Genomic DNA, 19061 nt, shown 5'->3' with positions numbered 1-19061 from the left:
CAGCTCAACAAATATTGGGCTCCTTCCACGTGCCAGGATTGTTCTGAGCCCTGGGAGATCAGCAGGGACAAGACCAAGTTCCTAGCCTCATGGCACTTGCAGATAGCATGGAGAGACAGACGATAAACACAAAAGATAATTTCTTATGTGAAATTTCAGACATTTATGAAAACAAGGCCAAGTCATGGATAGAAAGGGACTCAAGGTTGGAGAGTTGAGGGTGGAGACTTCAGCGAGGGCCTCTCTTGACGTCTCAGTTGAGTTGGGATGTGAATGATAAGGAGTCAGACCTGTGAAGAGCTGTGGGAAAAGCATTTAAGGCAGAAGGAACAGCAAATGCAAAGCCTCTGAGCATGGCATGTTGGACAGAAGGCCAGTGAGGCTGATGCACAGTGTGGGGCGGGTGGGGTGGGGGCGTGATGAGGGAGAAGCTGGCGACAAAAGTGCTCAGTCACCTCGAGGTAGGGAGGGCCGGGTCTTAAAGGGCCTCCTAGGCCCTGGCAAGTTCTCCTCATCTCATGGAGAACTGAAACCAAGGTTGACTCAGCCCAGTGCACCCAGAATGTTCCCGTAGAGATCTTGAGAGCTCCCTCCAGTTCCTGATACTCTGCCGCAGTGGGGAAGGCGGGAGGGCAGTAACATCCAACCCACGGACATCCTTCCTCTGCTGAGTGCTCTTTTTTTTTTTTTTAATGAATTTATTTATTTATTTATTTTTGGCTGCCTTGGGTCTTCGTTGCTGCACGCGGGCTTTCTCTAGTTGCAGCGAGTGCGGGCTACTCTTCCTTGTGGTGCACAGGCTTCTCATTGCAGTGGCTTCTCTTGTTGCGGAGCACGGACTCTAGGCACATGGGCTTCAGTAGTTGTGGCGCGTGGGCTCAGTAGTTGTGGCGCACGGGCTTAGTTGCTCCGTGGCATGTGGGATCTTCCTGGACCAGGGCTCAAACCCATGTCCCCTGCATTAGCAGGCAGATTCTTAACCACTGAGCCACCAGGGAAGCCCTTGCTGAGCGCTCTTGCATCAGGTGACTTGAGAAGGAGTCTGCCACTTCCCTGCCTGCTCTGTGACATCCATTTCAAGACCAGTTTGTTTTTAGATCATATCATTTGTCCCCAGAACTCCTATGACCCCCCTCTTCTTGCTCCATAGTCCTAAGCTATATATGTCTCTGAACAAAGAAAAAACAAAGATTGAGCACTTGTGACCTGCCCGGCACTGGACTAGGATGTGGGGATGCTGTGGGAGTATCAGGACCAAGCCCCACCTGCATGACACACAGTCCATTCAGAAGGAAAGAGACATCAGCCAAGGCTCCCGTGGATGAATGTGTAAGTGTAGACCATGCAAAGTGCTACCTGCAATATTAGAGTGTTTAATGTGACTTGACCTAGTGTTGAGAACCCAGGGAGGCAAAGGGAAGGGAATAGTAATAATATGAGCAAGCCCTATGCAGCACTTACTATTCTAATCCCTCTACACATAAGTCATGTGATTCTCACAATACCCTTATTAGGTGGGTTCTATTATTATACCCATTTTACAGATGAAGGGAAGGTTAAGGTCAAGGCCATGCAACTGGTTAGTGGCAGAACCAGGATTTAAACCCAGGGAGCCTGGCTCAAGGTCGTATGTGAATCCACTCTGATAAATAGATCAGAGGTGGCTCTCTGGAGACAGATCCCAGAACAGAGAAGAGTCACCTTCCTGCTTTAGATCCATCCAGAGTAGCATTGACTGTACACTGTCTTTCCCCTTCCCCAGGTACCCAGACACTGCCCCATTCCCTACTGCATTGTCACTGACAGCAGCTTCAGTGCCTTGAATTGCCAGGGTAGACAGGGAAGGCATTGTGCTATGGGGGCATACAGTCTAGCCCTGGAGAAATCAAGGAAGGCTTCCTGGAAGAGGTCACACCATAACTGAATCCTGAATGACAAGAGGCTGTTTGCCAGGCAGAGGTGTTTGAGGAGGAAGCAACATATGCCAAGGCATGGAGATGAGAGGGAGGGAGACTGGAACGTCTGAGCTACTGCAAGGGGTTCAGGACAAGATGGTCTTGTCCTGACAAGAACGCAACTAAAGTGTTGCCCTCTGTCTGGGAGCCTAAGAGGCCCTGGAAGTGGGTTAGGCAAATACTTGAATGCCTGCCTATTTCTGCGCTTTTTCTTCCCACCAGAAGCCATAATACAAGCAAATAAACTAACAGCAATGCTATAGATCAATGGAGCCCTAAAAAAAGAGTCTTACATTTTGACATTTGACAACAAAATAAAAAAACAGGGCTGATAATGCCCTTGGAAGGTGCAGATTTGACCTTCTGAATCTCTGTCGTGCTCCTCCCTTCTTTTGGTTAAATCTGCTGTTTCCCCAACACCAGCATTCCCACTAAAACCCGTTCTTGGGGGCTTCCCTGGTGGCGCAGTGGTTAAGAATCCGCCTGCCAGTGCAGGGGACACGGGTTCGAGCCCTGGTCAAGGAAGATTCCACATGCCGCGGAGCAACTAAGCCTGTGCGCCACAACTACTGAGCCTGTGCTCTAGAGCCCGTGAGCCACAACTACTGAGCCCACGTACCACAACTACTGAAGCCTGTGCACCTAGAGCCCGTGCTCCGCAACAAGAGAAACCACCGCAATGAGAAGCCTGCGCACCGCAACCAAGAGTAGCCCCTGCTGAACACAACTGGAGAAAGCCCGTGCACAGCAACGAAGACCTAACACAGCCATAAATAAATAAAATAAATAAATTCACAAAAAAAACCCATTCTTGTTTAGTTCGATCGTTTCCTCATTTTGTTTTATGATATATTGCATAAGAATTGTCCTTTGTTATTTTTTTTTAATAAATTTATTTATTTTACTTATTTATTTTTGGCTGCATTGAGTCTTCATTGCTGCACGCAGGCTTTCTCTAGTTGCAGTGAGCCGGGGCTACTCTCCATTGCAGTGGCTTCTCTTGTTGCAGAGCACGGGCTCTAGGTGCATGGGCTTCAGTAGTCGTGGCTCACAGGCTCTAGAGCGCAGGCTCAGTAGTTGTGGCGCATGGGCTTAGTTGCTCCACGGCATTTGGGATCTTCCTGGATCAGGGCTTGAACCCGTGTCCCCTGCATTGGCAGGTGGATTCTTAACCACTGTGCCACCATGGAAGCCCTATCCTTTGTTATTTAATCATCACAAATGCCCTATGTTTGAGCTACAGTGCATCCAAAGCCTTTGGTGGGTGAGACTGAGAATTAAACCACCACGTGCATCAATGTTTGTAACAGAAAATGCATTTGGAGTTCTGAAGAACTGACAGTGACCAGTGACATTTTGGAACTCAGTTTACAAAAGCAGCTAACTGCGCTGTGCTAGGCGCATTTCTTGGGCCTCACACAAACGCTTCGGGGTATTTTCATCACCCCTACTTCACAGGTGAGGACACTGAGGGCCTAAGAAACTTGCCCAAGTCATCGAGCTAGTAAGAAAGATTCAAACCCAGGCCATTTGATTCCAGAGACTCTGACTCTGGTGGATTTTTTTTTTTTCTTTTGGCCACGCCACGTGACTTGCGGAATCTTAGTTCCCCGACCAGGGATTGAACCCAGGCCCTCAGCAGTGAAAGCCCTGAGTCCTAACCACTGGACCGCCAGGGAATTTCCCTGGTGGATTTTTTTTTAATCAATTTTATTAAAGTATAATATTCATTCAATAAGACTCATCCTTTTCCTTCACTTTAAAAATTGAGATAATTACAGATTCACACGTAGTTGTAAGAAATAATTCAGAGAGATCTCATGTACATTTTACCCACTTTGCCCCAATGGTAACATCTTACAAAATGTTAATATAATACAATATTACAGGGACTTCCCTGGTGGCGCAGTGGATAAGAATCTGCCTGCCAATGCAGGGGACACGGGTTCGATTCCTGGTCCAGGAAGATCCCACATGCCACGGAGCAACTAAGCCCGGGCGCCGCAACTACTGAGCTTGTGCTCTAGAGCCCGTGAGCCACAACTACTGAGCCCGCGTACCACATCTACTGAAGCCTGTGTGCCTAGAGCCCATGCTCTGCAACAAGAGAAGCCACTGCAATGAAGACCCTATGCAGCCAAAAATAAATAGAATTAAATCTTTTTAAAAAATTCAATATTACAACCAGGATTTTTTCCACATTTTTCGGTGGTAAAATATACATAAAATGTACCCTTTTAACCACAATTCTGCAACATTAAGTACATTCACATTATTGTACAACCAACAACCATCACCACCATCTGTTTCCGGAACATTTTTATCATCCCAGACAAAAACTCTGTACCCATTAAATAATAACTCCCCTTTCCCCCTCATCCCCTGGTCCCTGGTAATTATCATTCTACTTTCTGTCTTTATAAATTTGCCTCATATAAGTGGAATCACACAATATTTGTCCTTTTGTGACTGCTTATTTCACTTAGCATAATGTTTTCAAGGTTCATCCATATGATAGCAATATATCAGAATTTCATTTCTTTTTAAGGCTGAATAATATTCCATTGTATGGATATACCACATTCATTTATTCATCTGTTGATGGACATTTGAGTTGTTTCCTCCTTTTGGCTATTGTGAAAAGTGTTGGTCTGAACACGGGTGTACAAGTATCTGTTTGAATCTCCACTTTCAACACAACCAGGATAGGACTTCCCTGGTGGCTCAGTGGTTAAGAATCTGCCTGCCAGGGGCTTCCCTGGTGGCGCAGTGGTTGGGAATCCGCCTGCCAATGCAGGGGACACGGGTTCGTGCCCCGGTCTGGGAAGATCCCACATGCCGCGGAGCGGCGAGGCCTGTGAGCCACAGCTACTGAGCCTGCGCATCTGGAGCCTGTGCTCCACAACGGGAGAGGCCGCGGCGGTGAGAGGCCCGCGCACCGCGATGAAGAGTGGCCCCCGCTTGCCACAACTAGAGAAAGCCCTCGCACAGAAACGAAGACCCAACACAGCCAAAAATAAAAAAAATTAATTAATTAATTAATTTAAAAAAAAAAAAAAGAAGTTGTAGCACTGAGTGCAACTCTTTTTAAAAAAAAAAAAAAAAAATCTGCCTGCCAATGCAGGGGACATGGGTTCGCTCCCCAGTCCGGGAAGATCCCACATGCCACGGAGCAACTAAGCCCATGCGCCACAACTACTGAGCCTGTGCTCTAGAACCCATGAGCCACAACTACTGAGCCCACATACTGCAACTACTGAAGCCCGCACACCTAGAGCCCGTGTTCTGCAACAAGAGAAGCCACCGCAATGAGAAGCCCGTGCACCACAACGAAGAGTAGCCCCCGCTCGCCGCAACTAGAGAAAGCCCACACACAGCAATGAAGACCCAATGCAGCCAAAAATTTAAAAAAATTAAAAAAATACAACCAGCATATTGACCTTGACAAAATCCACTGCTCTTTTTCAGATAGCCCCAGTTTTACTTGTACTCATGTGTGTGTATTAAGTTCTGTTCAGTTTGTCATATGTGTAGGTTTGTGTATCCTCCACCAAGGTCAAGATATGGAACAGTTCCAATACCACAAGGATCCTTCAAGTTATCTTTTCAGAATCACACCTACATCCCTCTCCACCGCCGACCTCACCCACCTCTACTGGCTGCAACTTAGTAGTAAAAGGAAAAAAGTAGTAAATCTGACCTTCATTTCCAAAATTTTGTCATTGCAAAAAATGTTATATAATGTAATAGTAAACCATGTAAACTTTTCAGATTGACTTTTTTCACTTAGCATGACTTCCTAGAGATTCATCCAAGTTACTGGGTGTATCAGTAGTTTGTTCCTTTCACTGCTAAGTAGTAATCCGTGGTTTGTACTGCAGTTAGTTTTACCATTCTCCTGTTGAATGACATCTAGGCTAATTCTAGTTTTTGGCTATTAGACATAAAGCTGCTATAAACGTTCATATACAGGTTTTTGTATGAACACAAGTTTTAATTTCTCTGGGATAAATGTATACCATAGTATATGGTATGAGTACCATAGTATATTCTATGGTATGGATGTCCCATAGTTTGGTTAACCATTCACCCGTTGAAGGATGGTATGGGTAGTTTCCAGTTTGAGCTATTATGAATAAAACTGCTCTAAAAATTTGTGTACAGATTTTTGTGTGAACATAAATCATCATTTCTCTGGGGAAAAAAAAAGCCCAGGAGTACAGTTGCTGAATCATATGGTAGTTGCATCTTTAATTTTTTTTTAAAGATTTTTTTGATGTGGACCATTTTTAAAGTCTTTTATTGAATTTGTACAATACTGCTTCTGCTTTATGGGGTTTTTTATGTTTGTTTGTTTTTTTGGCCGTGAGGCATGTGAGATCCCAGCTCCCCGACCAGGGATCGAACCCACACCCCCTGCATTGGAAGGCGAAGTCTTAACCACTGGACCGCCAGGGAAGTTCCTGCATCTTTAATTTTTAAAGATATTTCCAAACTATCTCCAGAGTGGCTGTACCATTTTACATTCCCACCAGCAACATATCAGTGATCGACCTAGTTTCTCCACATCCTCACCAACATTTGGTATTGTGACTATTTTTTATCTTAGCTATTCTGATAGTTGTGTAGTGATATCTCATTATGATTTAATTTGCATTTCCCTAATGGCTAATGACGCTGAACATCTTTTCATATATTTATTTGCTATCTGTACATCCTGTTTGGTGAAATGTGTGTTCATGACTTTTGTCCATCTCTTTTTTGTTTGGTGTTTTGTTTTGGATTGGTTTTTTTGACCACGCCGTGAGGCTTGTGGGATCTCAGTTCCCCGACCAGGGATTGAACCCAGGCCACAGCAGTGAAAGCACCGAATCCTAACCACTAGACCACCAGGGAACTCCCTTCCCATTTCTAATTGGATTGTTTGGTTTTTCACTCTTGAGTTTTAAGAGATTTCCCTATTTCTGGATACTGGTCTTTTGTCAGATATGTGGTTTGCAAATATTTTCTCTGAATCTTTAGCTTGTCTCTTCATTCTCTTAACAGGGTCCTTCACAGAGCAAAAGTTTTTAATTTTGATGAGGACCAATTCATCATTTTTCCCTTTATAAATCATGCTTTTATAAGTGTCAAGTCTAACAAATCTTTGTCGAGTCCTAGATCCTGAAGACTTTCTCCAATTTTTTTTTTTTTTTTTTTGGCCTCGCCAAGTGGCTTGCGGATCTTCGTTCCCCAACCAGGAATGGAACCCAAGCCACGGCAGTGAAAGCGCTGAGTCCTAACCACTGGACCACCAGGGAATTCCCTCTCCTACTTTTTTTCTAAAAGCTTTACAGTTTTAAATTTACATTTAAGTCTGTGATCCATTTTGAGCAAATTGGGCTTCATGCAATTTCACCCTACGCATGCAGGGTTTAGTATTCAGCAGCAACTCCAGATCCGAGGGGACCACTACGCAGATTTCTGGAGCTCTGGCTCATGTAGACACTCTGCCCAGAAACCTCTGCTCTTAACCGTTACACATACTGCCTCTTTTGTAAGGCAGAGGTTGTGCAGGGTATTGATCAGTCATTAATCAGTTATACTCACCGAGTTCCTAACTACAGGGAAGGCCCCACAAAAGATGCAAAGAGGAAGACATCTGTCTTAGTCAGGGTTCTCCAGAGAAACAGAACCAATGAAAATATAGATGATAGATAGATAGATAGATAGGTAGATAGATAGATAGATAGATAATAAGGAATTGGCTCATGTGAGGATAGAGGCCAAGAAGTCCCAAGATTTGCAAGCTGGAGAGCCAATGGCATATATAATCCCAGTCCGAGTCTGAAGGCCTGAGAAACAGGCGGGCCAATGGTGTAAGTTCTAGTCCAACCCAAGTCTGAAGACAGGAGAAGATCAGTGTCCTGGTTCAAAAGCAGTCCTCAGGGAGAGAGAATTCTCCCTTACTCAGCCTTTTGTTCTCTTCAGGTCTTCAACTGGTTGGATGATACACCATTAGGGAGGGAAATCAGATTTACTTAGTCTACTGATTAAATATTAATCTCCTCCAAAAACACCCTCACAGACATACCCAGAATGTTTGACCAAATTACTGGGCACCCCATGGCCCAGTCAAACTGACACAAAAAATTAAACCATCACAGCATCCTACCCCAGCACCACCCCACAGCCACCACCACGTGAGTCCAAGGTAGCGACTGCAAACCTGTGTAAACCCTAGAGGTCAAGGATGGTGACCGTACCTCGAGCAACAGGATTGCACAGTGAGAGACAAACCCCAGTGCTGCTTCCTCCTCTCTGACCCACCATTCAGCCCCCTACCCACACCCACACCTCTCCTGTCCCTCTAGCCTCTTCAATCAGCCAGGAGCCAGGAAATTGGCTGCCTCCCCCCACCCTGGTTCCCTAAGCTTTGGCTCAAGTTTTTGACTCAACATGGGGATACATCATATCCCAGATCAGGTCTGGATGTGAGAACCAGTCCCAATTTTCTCTGAGTCCTGAAGTCGCAGACTTTGGAGTTGGAAACCCCATGACAATTCAAGGTCTGAATCTTCTTGGCAGAAAAGAAAGGCTACAGGGCATGGCAGGGAGAAAACTCTGAGGGAGGTAAGTGGGGGGATAAAGGAGCTGGCAGTTGGCAAGGAGAAGAGATTGGGAGCTGTAAGGGTCTAGAGGTTATAGATTGGTCACCCTCAAGTGGAATCCAGCCCATAGAAATGTATGTTTAGATTACACAATATTTTCAAAAAATTTTAGCCTAGTATTCAAAAAGCATATGTTGCATACATTTTCCAGCATCCTTGACAAGTCAGAGGACATGGTGACAGTGGACCCACATTTCCACATGACAATTGGCTGGAACTCTGTAAGCACTGCCCTCTTCGGACAGAGTTTATGACCTTTGTTTTGCTACAGTCCACCACTCCCTATTACCGTACCCACCCCCGCAACTGAGGCTTAGCATCTTTTGTCATTCAGCACTGAGCTGGCACTATTTTTCACTTTTTTTTTTGGCTGCACTGCGGCAGCATGCGGAACTTCCCCAACCAGGGATCAAACCCGTGCCCCCTGCAGTGGAAGCACGGAGTCTTAACCACTAAATCACCAGGGAAGTCCAGAGCTGGTACTATTTTTCTCATTCCCAACCTGTCTCATAGTTCATCTTACCTGCCTGGCCTCCTTGGACACCTAAACTTTTAACCACTTAGCTAGTCTGAGCCCTTCCTTTAACAGAAGAAACAAGATCAGAGACAGGACATGATCTGGTGACAATGTCAAGTGGATCGGTGGCAGAACAAGGACCAGAATTCCAGCCCTTTTCTTCTGAGGATCTCTTTGGCCTGAATCTTCAATGCATGTCCCTGTGGCCGTGCCTGGAAGGTCTTTTCCTCTGAGGCACTCAGTGGGAAACTGAGGTCGAGGTAGGCATCAGAACTCCCTTCCTCCCATTAGGCCAACCACTGGCCATGGGACTCAAGAATGAAAAGGAGAAGGGTCTGACTGTTTGTGCAGGGTGAGAGAAGGGGGAGGCAGGGGGCAGTCACGTGATCTAGACATGAATGCCCAAGTGGCAGGAAGTGTCTGAAATCAGAGCTAACTTGGGACGCACACAACTCCGGGTGCCTGGAAGGGAGCCAGAGGAGTTGTGGGACTCAGGCCAGGAGGGGAAAAAAATGACCATACTGTGGTCACCCAGACCCTTCCACCAGAGCCGGCCACTTCTGCCTTTGGAAAGTGTTTCACAATGCTCCGTGTGTGTGAGGACAGCCCAGCTCAGCTGAGGATGGGTGAGAGGGTGTGGACTCACGCACTCACCAGCACCCAGAGAGGAAGCGTGGCCAGAAGGGCTGCCCAGCACACCACTTGTGCAGAGTGCCTGAGCCTGCGGTCCTCATGACAGGTGAGTGGCCCCTCCAGGGACAGAGCCTGAATGGGGGTGGGGGGGGGAGAGTCAGGGGGGCAAGGACACCAGCCTGGGGCTGGGTTCTTCACATCCCCAAGGGCAGAGTGCCCCCTTGCCTCATCTCTGTGGATCTGGAGCTCCTGGAGCTTCCTTGGCTGCTGGAGGTGGCAGGGATGAGGCCAAGGGGCACACACGGCAGGGCCAGCTTTCCCTCCTCAGAACCCATGTCCCTCTCCACATCCTCCGTGACGAGAGAGATCTGGGTCTGGGAATCTCTGCACTCACATGGAAGGAGGGTAATCCTGAAGGCCCCGCTTCTCACACATCTTCTGTAATGTTTGGTCCGGGGTGGAGGCGGTGGACCCAAGATGGGAGTCAAGGAGGCCTCCTGTTCAGTTGGGCCTTCGTTTCTCCACTTTGCCAAGAGGAGGTGGGGGAAGAGGACAGATGGCTTTAATCCTGGGCCACCAGAAAGAGGCAGGTCACTCACCAAGGCTCATGGGGCCCCTTGCAGGTGACACGGGCCCCCCAAAGCTCAGCAGGACCAGATATGGCTCCATCTCCAGCCCACCCAACCCAGGGTTACAGCAAGAGCCTCCCGGAGGGACCTACCTGAGCAAGAAGATCCCCATCCCAGATGCAGAACCGGTGAGAATGCTGGAAACTTCCTGGGGTCTTCCAGGATGGACAAGATCATATGGGATCTCACAGGGGTAGGCGGGTCTCCTGCAGACCATGGCAAGTCCCTTCCAGCTCTGAGCAGCAGTGATGGACAATGGCAACTGCTGCCTTCCTGCTTCTGTCCCCAGTGCTTAGCTGGGGCACTTAATATTTGTCTAAAAATTACCAAGTGGCTTTCTAGATGAATCTCAGCTTTCCTAGGAAGGGAAAGGGACCTGGGGTGAATTCCGGTTGGAGCCTCAAGGATTTGTTGTAACATTTAAGGAAAGGACGCAGACAAGGGCATCGGGAGATGTGGAGCCTGCCGGCTGGCTCCTAAGAGAGTATCACCCTGCATTCCCAGAATCTTTAGCAGATGCCCAGGCTGCCAGGCCAACCCCCGGAATAGGGGTGGGGAGACCCTAGGCTCAGTGGGCTCCAGAGAGGAGGCCTGGTGGTCTGAGAAGGGACTGGGCAGGGAGGAGCTGGCCCAGGGAGGCCTGACCCAGGAAAGCTCCCCTCTGGGCTCTGAGGATCTGCTGACTCAGGGCCTGCCTGAGGAAGGCTGGTCAAGTGTAGACCACAGAACCTGACCAATCCAGAAAGCTGATCTGCCGTGACTCAGCAAATCCCGACTTCCTCCCACCCCCTGTGCTCCACTAACCCCCCCCACCCCACCCCCCACCCCCGGGGATGGCAGTTCCAGGAATGGGGAATGGAGGGCAGGGCTGGCCAGCCTGGGCCCATGAGCCCAGAGGGGCTCACCTGGGGGCTGGCCACGGCCAGCTGTCCCCAACCCTGTGTCCAAGACCCCTCACTCCACTTCCCTCCACAGGGCGCATTCAGCCTGCGGAAGCTGTGGGCCTTCACGGGGCCCGGCTTCCTTATGAGCATCGCTTTCCTGGACCCAGGAAACATCGAGTCGGACCTTCAGGCTGGGGCTGTGGCTGGATTCAAAGTGATTGAGTCGGGGCACAGTGGGGAGGGGGTGACCAGGCTAAGTGGGTGGAGACCCCCAGCTTGCCACGTTTCCCCAGAGGGGCATGCATGGCCAGTGTTCCTGGGAACAGGTGTTAAGTTCACATGGACCACAAAAGGGCCCCCAAGGCAGCCCTGCGGGAGTGAGAGGAGTCTTCTAGCTCTGTCTCCCCCATTCGCTCCCCAGAGGGTGTCCTTGGTTAGAGGGTCCCAGCAGCTCAGGGCTTATCAGAGACTGGTCCCTCTGGCTGACGGTCTCTTCCTGGCTTCTCACAGCTGCTCTGGGTACTGCTGTGGGCCACCGTGTTGGGCTTGCTCTGCCAGCGACTTGCTGCCCGGCTGGGCGTGGTGACAGGCAAGGACTTGGGCGAGGTCTGCCATCTCTACTACCCTAAGGTGAGCTTGGTGCACCTGGACAGGAAGCCCCTGGAGAGGTGACTTGCCCAAGGTGAAAAGCAGGTGGGCATTGGCTCGGGATAATCATTGGCTGCGGTGGACACTGGGGACTTGGCTGTCGTCAGTGTCCAGGCAGACAAACAGAAATTACGCCACTAGATATTTCAAAGGTATCTAATGCAGGAATGTAGTCACAAAGGTGTTGAAAGAGCTGAAGGAGCAAGGGAAGGAGGTGTTACCCAGAGATCAGAAAGCTGCTGGACAGGAGCCCAGGGATCATCATTCGCTGCCAAGCTTCTAGAAACACTGCCGCCACTGCTGACTGGAGCCCATATTGCCTGGTGCCCTTGCTGGTGCCAGCTCCAGAAGCGGGGGATAAAAATGATGTCTCCCTGCCTTTCCATTTCCTTTAACTATTTCCTACTGTTGACCTAAAACAAATAGACTGCTAGATATTTCTCCAGCAAAGATGGGCTTATTCAGGATCAGCAGAGAATCATAACTGGGGAGTCTGCAGCCATGGGGAGCCACGTGCAGGTCTCCGCACGGCAAAGGGAGAACACTTTTATGGAGGGGAAAGGAAAGTTGGGAGGCCGGTAGTAAACAAAGAGTCCATGGCTTTTCAGTGGCTGAGTCCTTGCCGGGGAATGAAGAGGAGTCTTTCTTCTTCCTGTTGGGCTCTGCTATCTTCGCAGGGCGTGGGAGCTTCCCCTTCTCATATCCCGACTCTATTTAATTGAAGTTTCTGTTGATTAATTTTACACCATGAAAACCTAACCGGAAGCCCGCTGGCAAGGCCGACTTGCAAATGTAGTTTGCAGGCTTCCAGCCCAGGAGTATAGAGCCAGGTACAGAAAGGTCAGTCAGTGTAGGGCTGAGACAACAGACAAATAATTGGTCCAGGCTTAATGACGGGATTACCTCCCCCTAGGTGCCCCGCATCCTTCTCTGGCTGACCATCGAGCTAGCCATCGTGGGTTCAGACATGCAGGAAGTCATTGGCACAGCTATTGCATTCAATCTGCTCTCAGCTGGACGGTACTCCGGAGGGGCCCCAGCTCTTCAGTCCAGGGCTGGGAACAGCTGCTTCTTCCTCCCCAGGCCTTCTATTTCCCTGCGTCCACTTCATCCTCCAGTCACCTCTGACTCAGAGCTATTGCCCAATTTGCCAGATGGGGAAATGGAGACCCAGATACGTAAAGTGACTTGTCTCAAATCACCCAGATGTCAGCACCATGCAGCCTTCAGGACTGCAGCCCCAAGCTCCCTACCATGCTGGTCCTCCACACAGCTTGGCCCTTCCTAGCGTGTATGTGCCATTTTCCCGTCTCTAGCACACTCCCACTCCCCTCTCCCTTAGCTGTCTGGGGCCACTTGAGTGCCTGCTCCCGGGAGGCCCCATTCTACAGTCTCCAGCCCTGAGGAGGGAGTTCCAGACTCCTGGACCGGGCGGGGCTGACGCAGGCCACTCTGGTTTCAGAATCCCACTCTGGGGTGGTGTCCTCATCACCATCGTGGACACATTCTTCTTCCTCTTCCTCGATAACTATGGTGGGTGTGCCTCTCATCCCATAGGGGACTTGGCGAGGGGGGGGGACTGGCAATGAATGTAGGAGCTGATTGATGCTCTGCTGAATTGGGAGAAGTGCTCCTAGCAACCTCACTCTGACTGTATGGCCTTGAGCAAGTTACTTAGACTTCCGTTTCTTCATCTATAACATGCGGATAATGGCACAGAGGCCACAGGGCTGTGGCGAGGCTACACTGAGCGCTATATGTTAAGCGCTTGGCACAGTGCCTGGAACAAAGTGCTCAAGATACCAGCCATTAATAATTGCTTATGTTACAATTGTGGTTTTTTGGCTCTGCCCCTTTGTTCTCCCCCTAGGGTTGCGGAAGCTGGAAGCCTTTTTTGGATTTCTTATTACCATTATGGCCTTGACCTTCGGCTATGAGGTGGGAAGCCGTACCATGTCCCCACACCAAGGCCACCCCACTCTGCCCCCTGCAGAGCCTGAGGGGAGGGGGGGAGCGGACCTTAGCCATGCTCCCGAGCGGCCACGGTTGGGGTGGAGGGTGAGAATGGCTGCTCAGGGGTGGAGCGGAGCCTGACGAGGCTCCTCTCCACAGTATGTGGTGGCACGTCCTGCTCAGGGAGCACTTCTTCGGGGCCTGTTCCTGCCCTTGTGCCCTGGCTGCGGCCAGCCCGAGCTGCTGCAGGCCGTGGGCATCATTGGCGCCATCATCATGCCCCACAACATCTACCTGCACTCAGCCCTGGTCAAGGTGAGCAGACTGGAGGGCAGGGAGACATGCTCTCTCCCTAAGAGCCACACTGGCTCCGCCCCCAAGGCTGGAGCCCCGCCCCTTTGGCTCCCAAATGTGAATTTAGGAGGGAAGTGAATCACTCTTTATTCAATATATAATAATAGAGGGTCTACTGTGTGCTGGGAGCTGGGGGTCAGTGATGAAAAGACAGATAAGTCCTCTGCCTTCTTAGAGCATGCATTCTAGTAGGAGAGACAGACCATGCGCAAGTAAACAATAAAGGAAAGAAATGGATTGTGAAAGTTGCTCTGAAGGAAACAAAACAGAGAAGTATGATGGAGAATGACTGAGGAGGGGGCTTCTTTAGAAAAGGAGTCAGCAAAGGCCTTTGAAACATGAAGGATGGGAAGGAAGACCAGGGGAGAAGAGATTCTAAGCAGAGGGACTGGCAAGTGCAAAGGCCCTGAGGCAGAAACAAAGGCCTATCCCAGACGGCCATGTAGGGGGCTTTAGAAAGTACTGGGGTTTGGGGGGAACATAGGTAGAGGTGTGAGGGTAGAGAATGTTGGGATGACTCTGAGGGACTTTGGTGCTTCCCTCCCTTTGACTTTCATAGTCTCGAGAGATAGACCGGGCCCGCCGGGCAGATATCCGAGAAGCCAACATGTACTTCCTGATTGAAGCCGCCATCGCCCTGTCTGTCTCCTTCTTCATCAACCTCTTTGTTGTGGCTGTCTTTGGGCAAGCCTTCTACCAGCAAACCAACCAGGCTGCGGTGAGGCACACCCCATACGCACATGCCCTTCAGGCTTTGCTGGGAACTCCAAACAGCGCAGCTAAGCCCTTCGAGTCTCTGTCCTGCATTCCAGGCACTGGTAGGGGAGGGAGTCTGCGACCCTGGCCTCTGGCTGGGAGCCCCTTCCCCACCCCACTGGGGAGACACGCCACATGTAGGCTTGCATGTGGTCAGCCCCACGCCAGGGGCTACAAGGCACAGACGTCCAGGGGAGGTGACTGGGGAGAGGAGCTGAGTCTTGGAGGATCCAGCATTCCAGCTGCGCCTTGAAGGATGGGCAGGATTTGCCCAGCAAACTGCAGAGAGGGCATTCTGGGAGGGGGTGTCTGCCTAAGCATGAGCATGGGGTTAGGAATATGCAGGCAGTCAATTTCTTTTCTTGAGTTTCTAGTGATAATCTTCATTATTAGTAGATAAACTGTCATTCATTCATTCAGCAAAGATTTACTGAGCATTTATTATGTATCAGCCAGTGTCTTAGGCCCTAGGGATGCAGCAGTCAATGATACAGAGACCTTGCCCTCTTGCAGATTAAATTTGGAGGCAGTGAGCAAACAGGAAACAAATCAACCAATCAGTTGATCGGTTTCAAAGGAAAACATGAACGATGTTGTGAAGGAAATAAAGGGGGTGATGAAACATAATTGGGGGTGTGGTGAGGGAGGGGCTACTACATTAGGCCAGGTGGTCAGGAGAGGCCTCTTGGAGGAGGTGACATTTGAGTGGACTCTGAAAGCTAAGGAGCCGGCCAGCTCCTCCCTGGCTCTCTGGGATCTGGGACTGTGCCTGTCTCAGTTTTTGAGTGAGTCTCTGTCCCAAGGCTCTAACAACTGCTAGCCAGTGTTGGGCGCTTACTGAACGCTGACAGGGTTGGGTGGGGATGGGACAGACTGGCCAAGCCTCCGGGGACATGGGCACTGCCACTGCCTTGCTGTGTGAACTTGTGAGGTCATAGCCCTCCCTGGGTCTCTGCTCCTTAGCATAAGGAGAGAGGTCTAAATAGGATGGCAAACCGCAGTAACACATTGCCTTTGAGACCAGCCGAGTCACAGAGCTGTGGGAAGTGGGTCCCATGTAAGGGAGAAGGGCCTGTGGGGCAGCTTGAGTCACTGACGGCCAATTGTCTCTCTGTGGTAATGCCAGCTCTTACAATCCAAGAGCAGCTGGAAACCAGGGTCTCATGTTAAATCTTCTCATTTGTAAATGTTGTCAACCAATTCACACTAAAGAAAAAAAAATTTGTTAGCCAAACAAAATATGTCTGGCTGGATGCAGCCCGCGGGCCACCAGTTTTCAACCCTTGGTCAAGGCTTGGAGGTCTGATTTTCTAACACTGAGTGTGCGCTTCACATCTTCCTACTGCCCGGTGCCCGCAGTTCAACGTCTGTGCTAACAGCAGCCTCCACGACTACGCCAAGATCTTCCCCATGAACAACCTTACAGTGGCGGTGGACATTTACCAAGGAGTAAGCGCGAGGCAGGGCGGGCGTGGAAGGGCTCTACCCAGCGGGGCTCCTCGCCACGCCCACCTCAGGGGCAGAGCCTGCGTGAGAAGGGGCGGGTCCATGGGTCTGACCACACACCCCCCTCCAGGGCGTGATCCTGGGCTGCCTCTTTGGTCCCGCAGCCCTCTACATCTGGGCGGTGGGTCTGCTGGCCGCCGGGCAGAGCTCCACCATGACCGGCACCTACGCGGGACAGTTTGTGATGGAGGTGGGGCTGGGGCGGGCTGGGGCGGGCCGGGGCGGGCAGGGGTCTGAGGACAAGGCACACTACTCGGGGCTCGGACGTCCGCTTCCTTGATCCTTAAGGCAGCCCAACGGGTGCCCTTATAAGCCCCACTTTACAGATGAGAAAACTGAGATTCAGCGAGGTGAGGCTCGAGACTGTAGACCCAGGACTAATAGGAGCCTTTTCTCCAACACGGTTTAGTCTTCAGCAATCAGCTGCGGGAGGGGAATCCCCCCTAATTTCCCCCCATCTATCCCCTCACCACCAACTATGGACAGAGCTGCCCCCATTTCAAAGATGGAAAAACAGAGTGTTCCTCCAGGCATGAGATGGGCTGAGGGAGGATAGAGGGTCCCTCCCTTGGAACGCAGTCCTGCACCCCACCACCAAGGTGCCCACCCCACCCCCCAGGGCTTCCTGAAGCTGCGGTGGTCACGCTTCGCCCGAGTCCTGCTCACTCGCTCCTGTGCCATCCTGCCCACCATGCTCGTGGCAGTCTTCAGGGACCTCCGGGACCTGTCAGGCCTCAACGACCTGCTCAACGTGCTGCAGAGCCTGCTGGTGAGCCCACGGGCCCTATCACCTCCTTCCCCCTGTGGAGCCAAACAAGAACCACAGCAATCCCCCTACGGAGCCTCCCCTACCTCCCAGGCACTATTCTAAACACACCTTGTCTACAAGCCTCATGTACTCCCCACAGCCACCCCAGGGGGTAGGAACCACCATTATCCCCATTTTGCAGATGGGAAAACTGATGCATGCAGTTAAGTGACCAGTGGCAGAGCTGGGATACAAGCTCAGGCAGCCTGGGGCCAGAGCCTCCAAACACTTTCTCCTGCTTTGGAGCCCCTACAACCCTGGAAGGCATAGAAGTGGAGAAATTGAGGCTCAGAGTGGTTAGGGGACTTTCCCAAGGGTGCACAGTGAGGCAGAGGGTGACTGGAGCCCCGGCCTGCTCCTCCCCTCCTTACTGTATTCTAAGGGCAGGGTCCCTCAGCCCCCTCCTCCCAATTCTCCCCAGCTTCCCTTCGCTGTGCTGCCCATCCTCACGTTCACCAGCATGCCCACCCTGATGCAGGAGTTCACCAATGGCCCGTGAGTACTCCCCAACCCCAGCACTGGACTTACATTACCACACTTGATCCTCACAACCACCAAGAGGTAGGAATTCCCATTATTCCCACTATCCAGATAAGGTCAGAGAGGTTAAGAAACTTGCCCAGGGTCACACAGCTAGCTAGCAAGTGGAGGAGCCAGGACTGGAATCCTGGGCCAGGGGCTGTTTCTAGAGCTTGAGCTCCTCCCCCTCACCTCAGACTCTGCTTTTGCCAAATCCTGCCAGTGTGGTGCCTGGAGGGCCCAGGAGGCAGAAGTTGGCCAGGGGTCTGCTCCAGGGCCCACAGCCCTGGGAAGCTGGCTTTGTGTATCCACCCCCCACCTTAGCTCCAGGCTGGCTGTGGGCACTGGAGGAGATGCAGCCAATCCTGAGCCTCCCTCTTGTACCCAAGGGTGAGCAAGGCCTGCACTTCTTCCATCATGGTGCTGATCTGTGCCATCAACCTCTACTTTGTGGTCAGCTACTTGCCCAGCCTACCCCACCCTGCCTACTTCAGCCTTGTGGCACTGCTGGCCGCAGTCTACCTGGGCCTCACCACCTACCTGGTACTGTTGGGTCAGCGGGCGCCTTGGGGATGGGGGAGGCAAGGAGAAGAGACAACAGATGGAGGGCTTAGGGGGGATGCACTGGGGCTTCCCCAAAGGTCTTGTCCTCTCCCCTACTCATGGTCACCACTCCTCCAGGCCTGGACCTGTCTCATCACCCATGGAGCCACCCGTCTGGCCCACGGTTCCCACCAACACTTTCTGTATGGGCTTCCTGAAGAGGATCAGGAGGAGAAGACCTCTGGATGAGCTCCCACCCAGGGCACGGCCGAGGGTGGAATGAGTGGGGCAGACTGGCCTGCTGGACCAGTGGGGGGCGGGGGCGGTGTGTGGAGGCGCAAGATGGAGTTCTGGAAGCAGGCCAACCCTGGTTCTGTAGGGACCTGCTGTCTCCTAGTTTGCACAAGTGATTAACCTCCAGATCTCAGGGTTCTCAACTATAAAATGGGGACACCAACCTTGCAACGGACATAAATAAAGCACTTTAACGCAGAGCCTGGCACTTGAGACTTAAAAAAAAAAAATCATTCCTAAAGTATTTATTGAGCACCTATAGGAGTGACCTGACAGACCAACCCAATTGGGGGTGGGACACAGGCTCCAAGCTGCTACTTAAAATAGAGTCTGAAAATGATAAATAAATGCTAATTCACTTCTTATCCAAAAGAGCAGGGAAACGGAAACAGGAAAGCACAAAATCCCTGAA

General features: G+C 50.8%; 1 protein-coding gene across 3 annotated transcripts; it reads left to right on the top strand.

The window, feature by feature from the left end:
* Window positions 1-4998: 4998 nt before the first annotated feature.
* Window positions 4999-18849, top strand: SLC11A1 (solute carrier family 11 member 1). 3 transcript variants are annotated; one of them, XM_082396576.1, is made up of 15 exons: window positions 4999-9861; window positions 10379-10512; window positions 11360-11482; window positions 11779-11898; window positions 12830-12936; window positions 13379-13449; window positions 13787-13854; window positions 14029-14184; window positions 14783-14941; window positions 16339-16428; window positions 16556-16675; window positions 17105-17254; window positions 17715-17788; window positions 18202-18355; window positions 18494-18849. In XM_082396576.1, the coding sequence occupies exons 1-15, from the start codon at window positions 9855-9857 to the stop codon at window positions 18602-18604; spliced, it is 1644 nt and encodes a 547-aa protein (XP_082252702.1). In that variant the 5' UTR covers window positions 4999-9854; the 3' UTR covers window positions 18605-18849. The 3 variants fall into 3 exon arrangements, with proteins under 3 accessions (XP_082252702.1, XP_082252703.1, XP_082252704.1); XM_082396577.1 differs by lacking the exon at window positions 16556-16675; XM_082396578.1 differs by lacking the exon at window positions 18202-18355.
* The last annotated feature ends 212 nt before the right edge of the window (window positions 18850-19061 follow it).

The sequence above is a fragment of the Balaenoptera borealis genome (genome assembly GCF_965194805.1).
Source record: "Balaenoptera borealis genome assembly, chromosome: 6".
Classification (NCBI taxonomy): Eukaryota; Metazoa; Chordata; class Mammalia; order Artiodactyla; family Balaenopteridae; genus Balaenoptera; species Balaenoptera borealis.
Note: the sequence above shows the minus strand (reverse complement) of the source record. Positions and strands in the feature narration are given on the sequence as shown.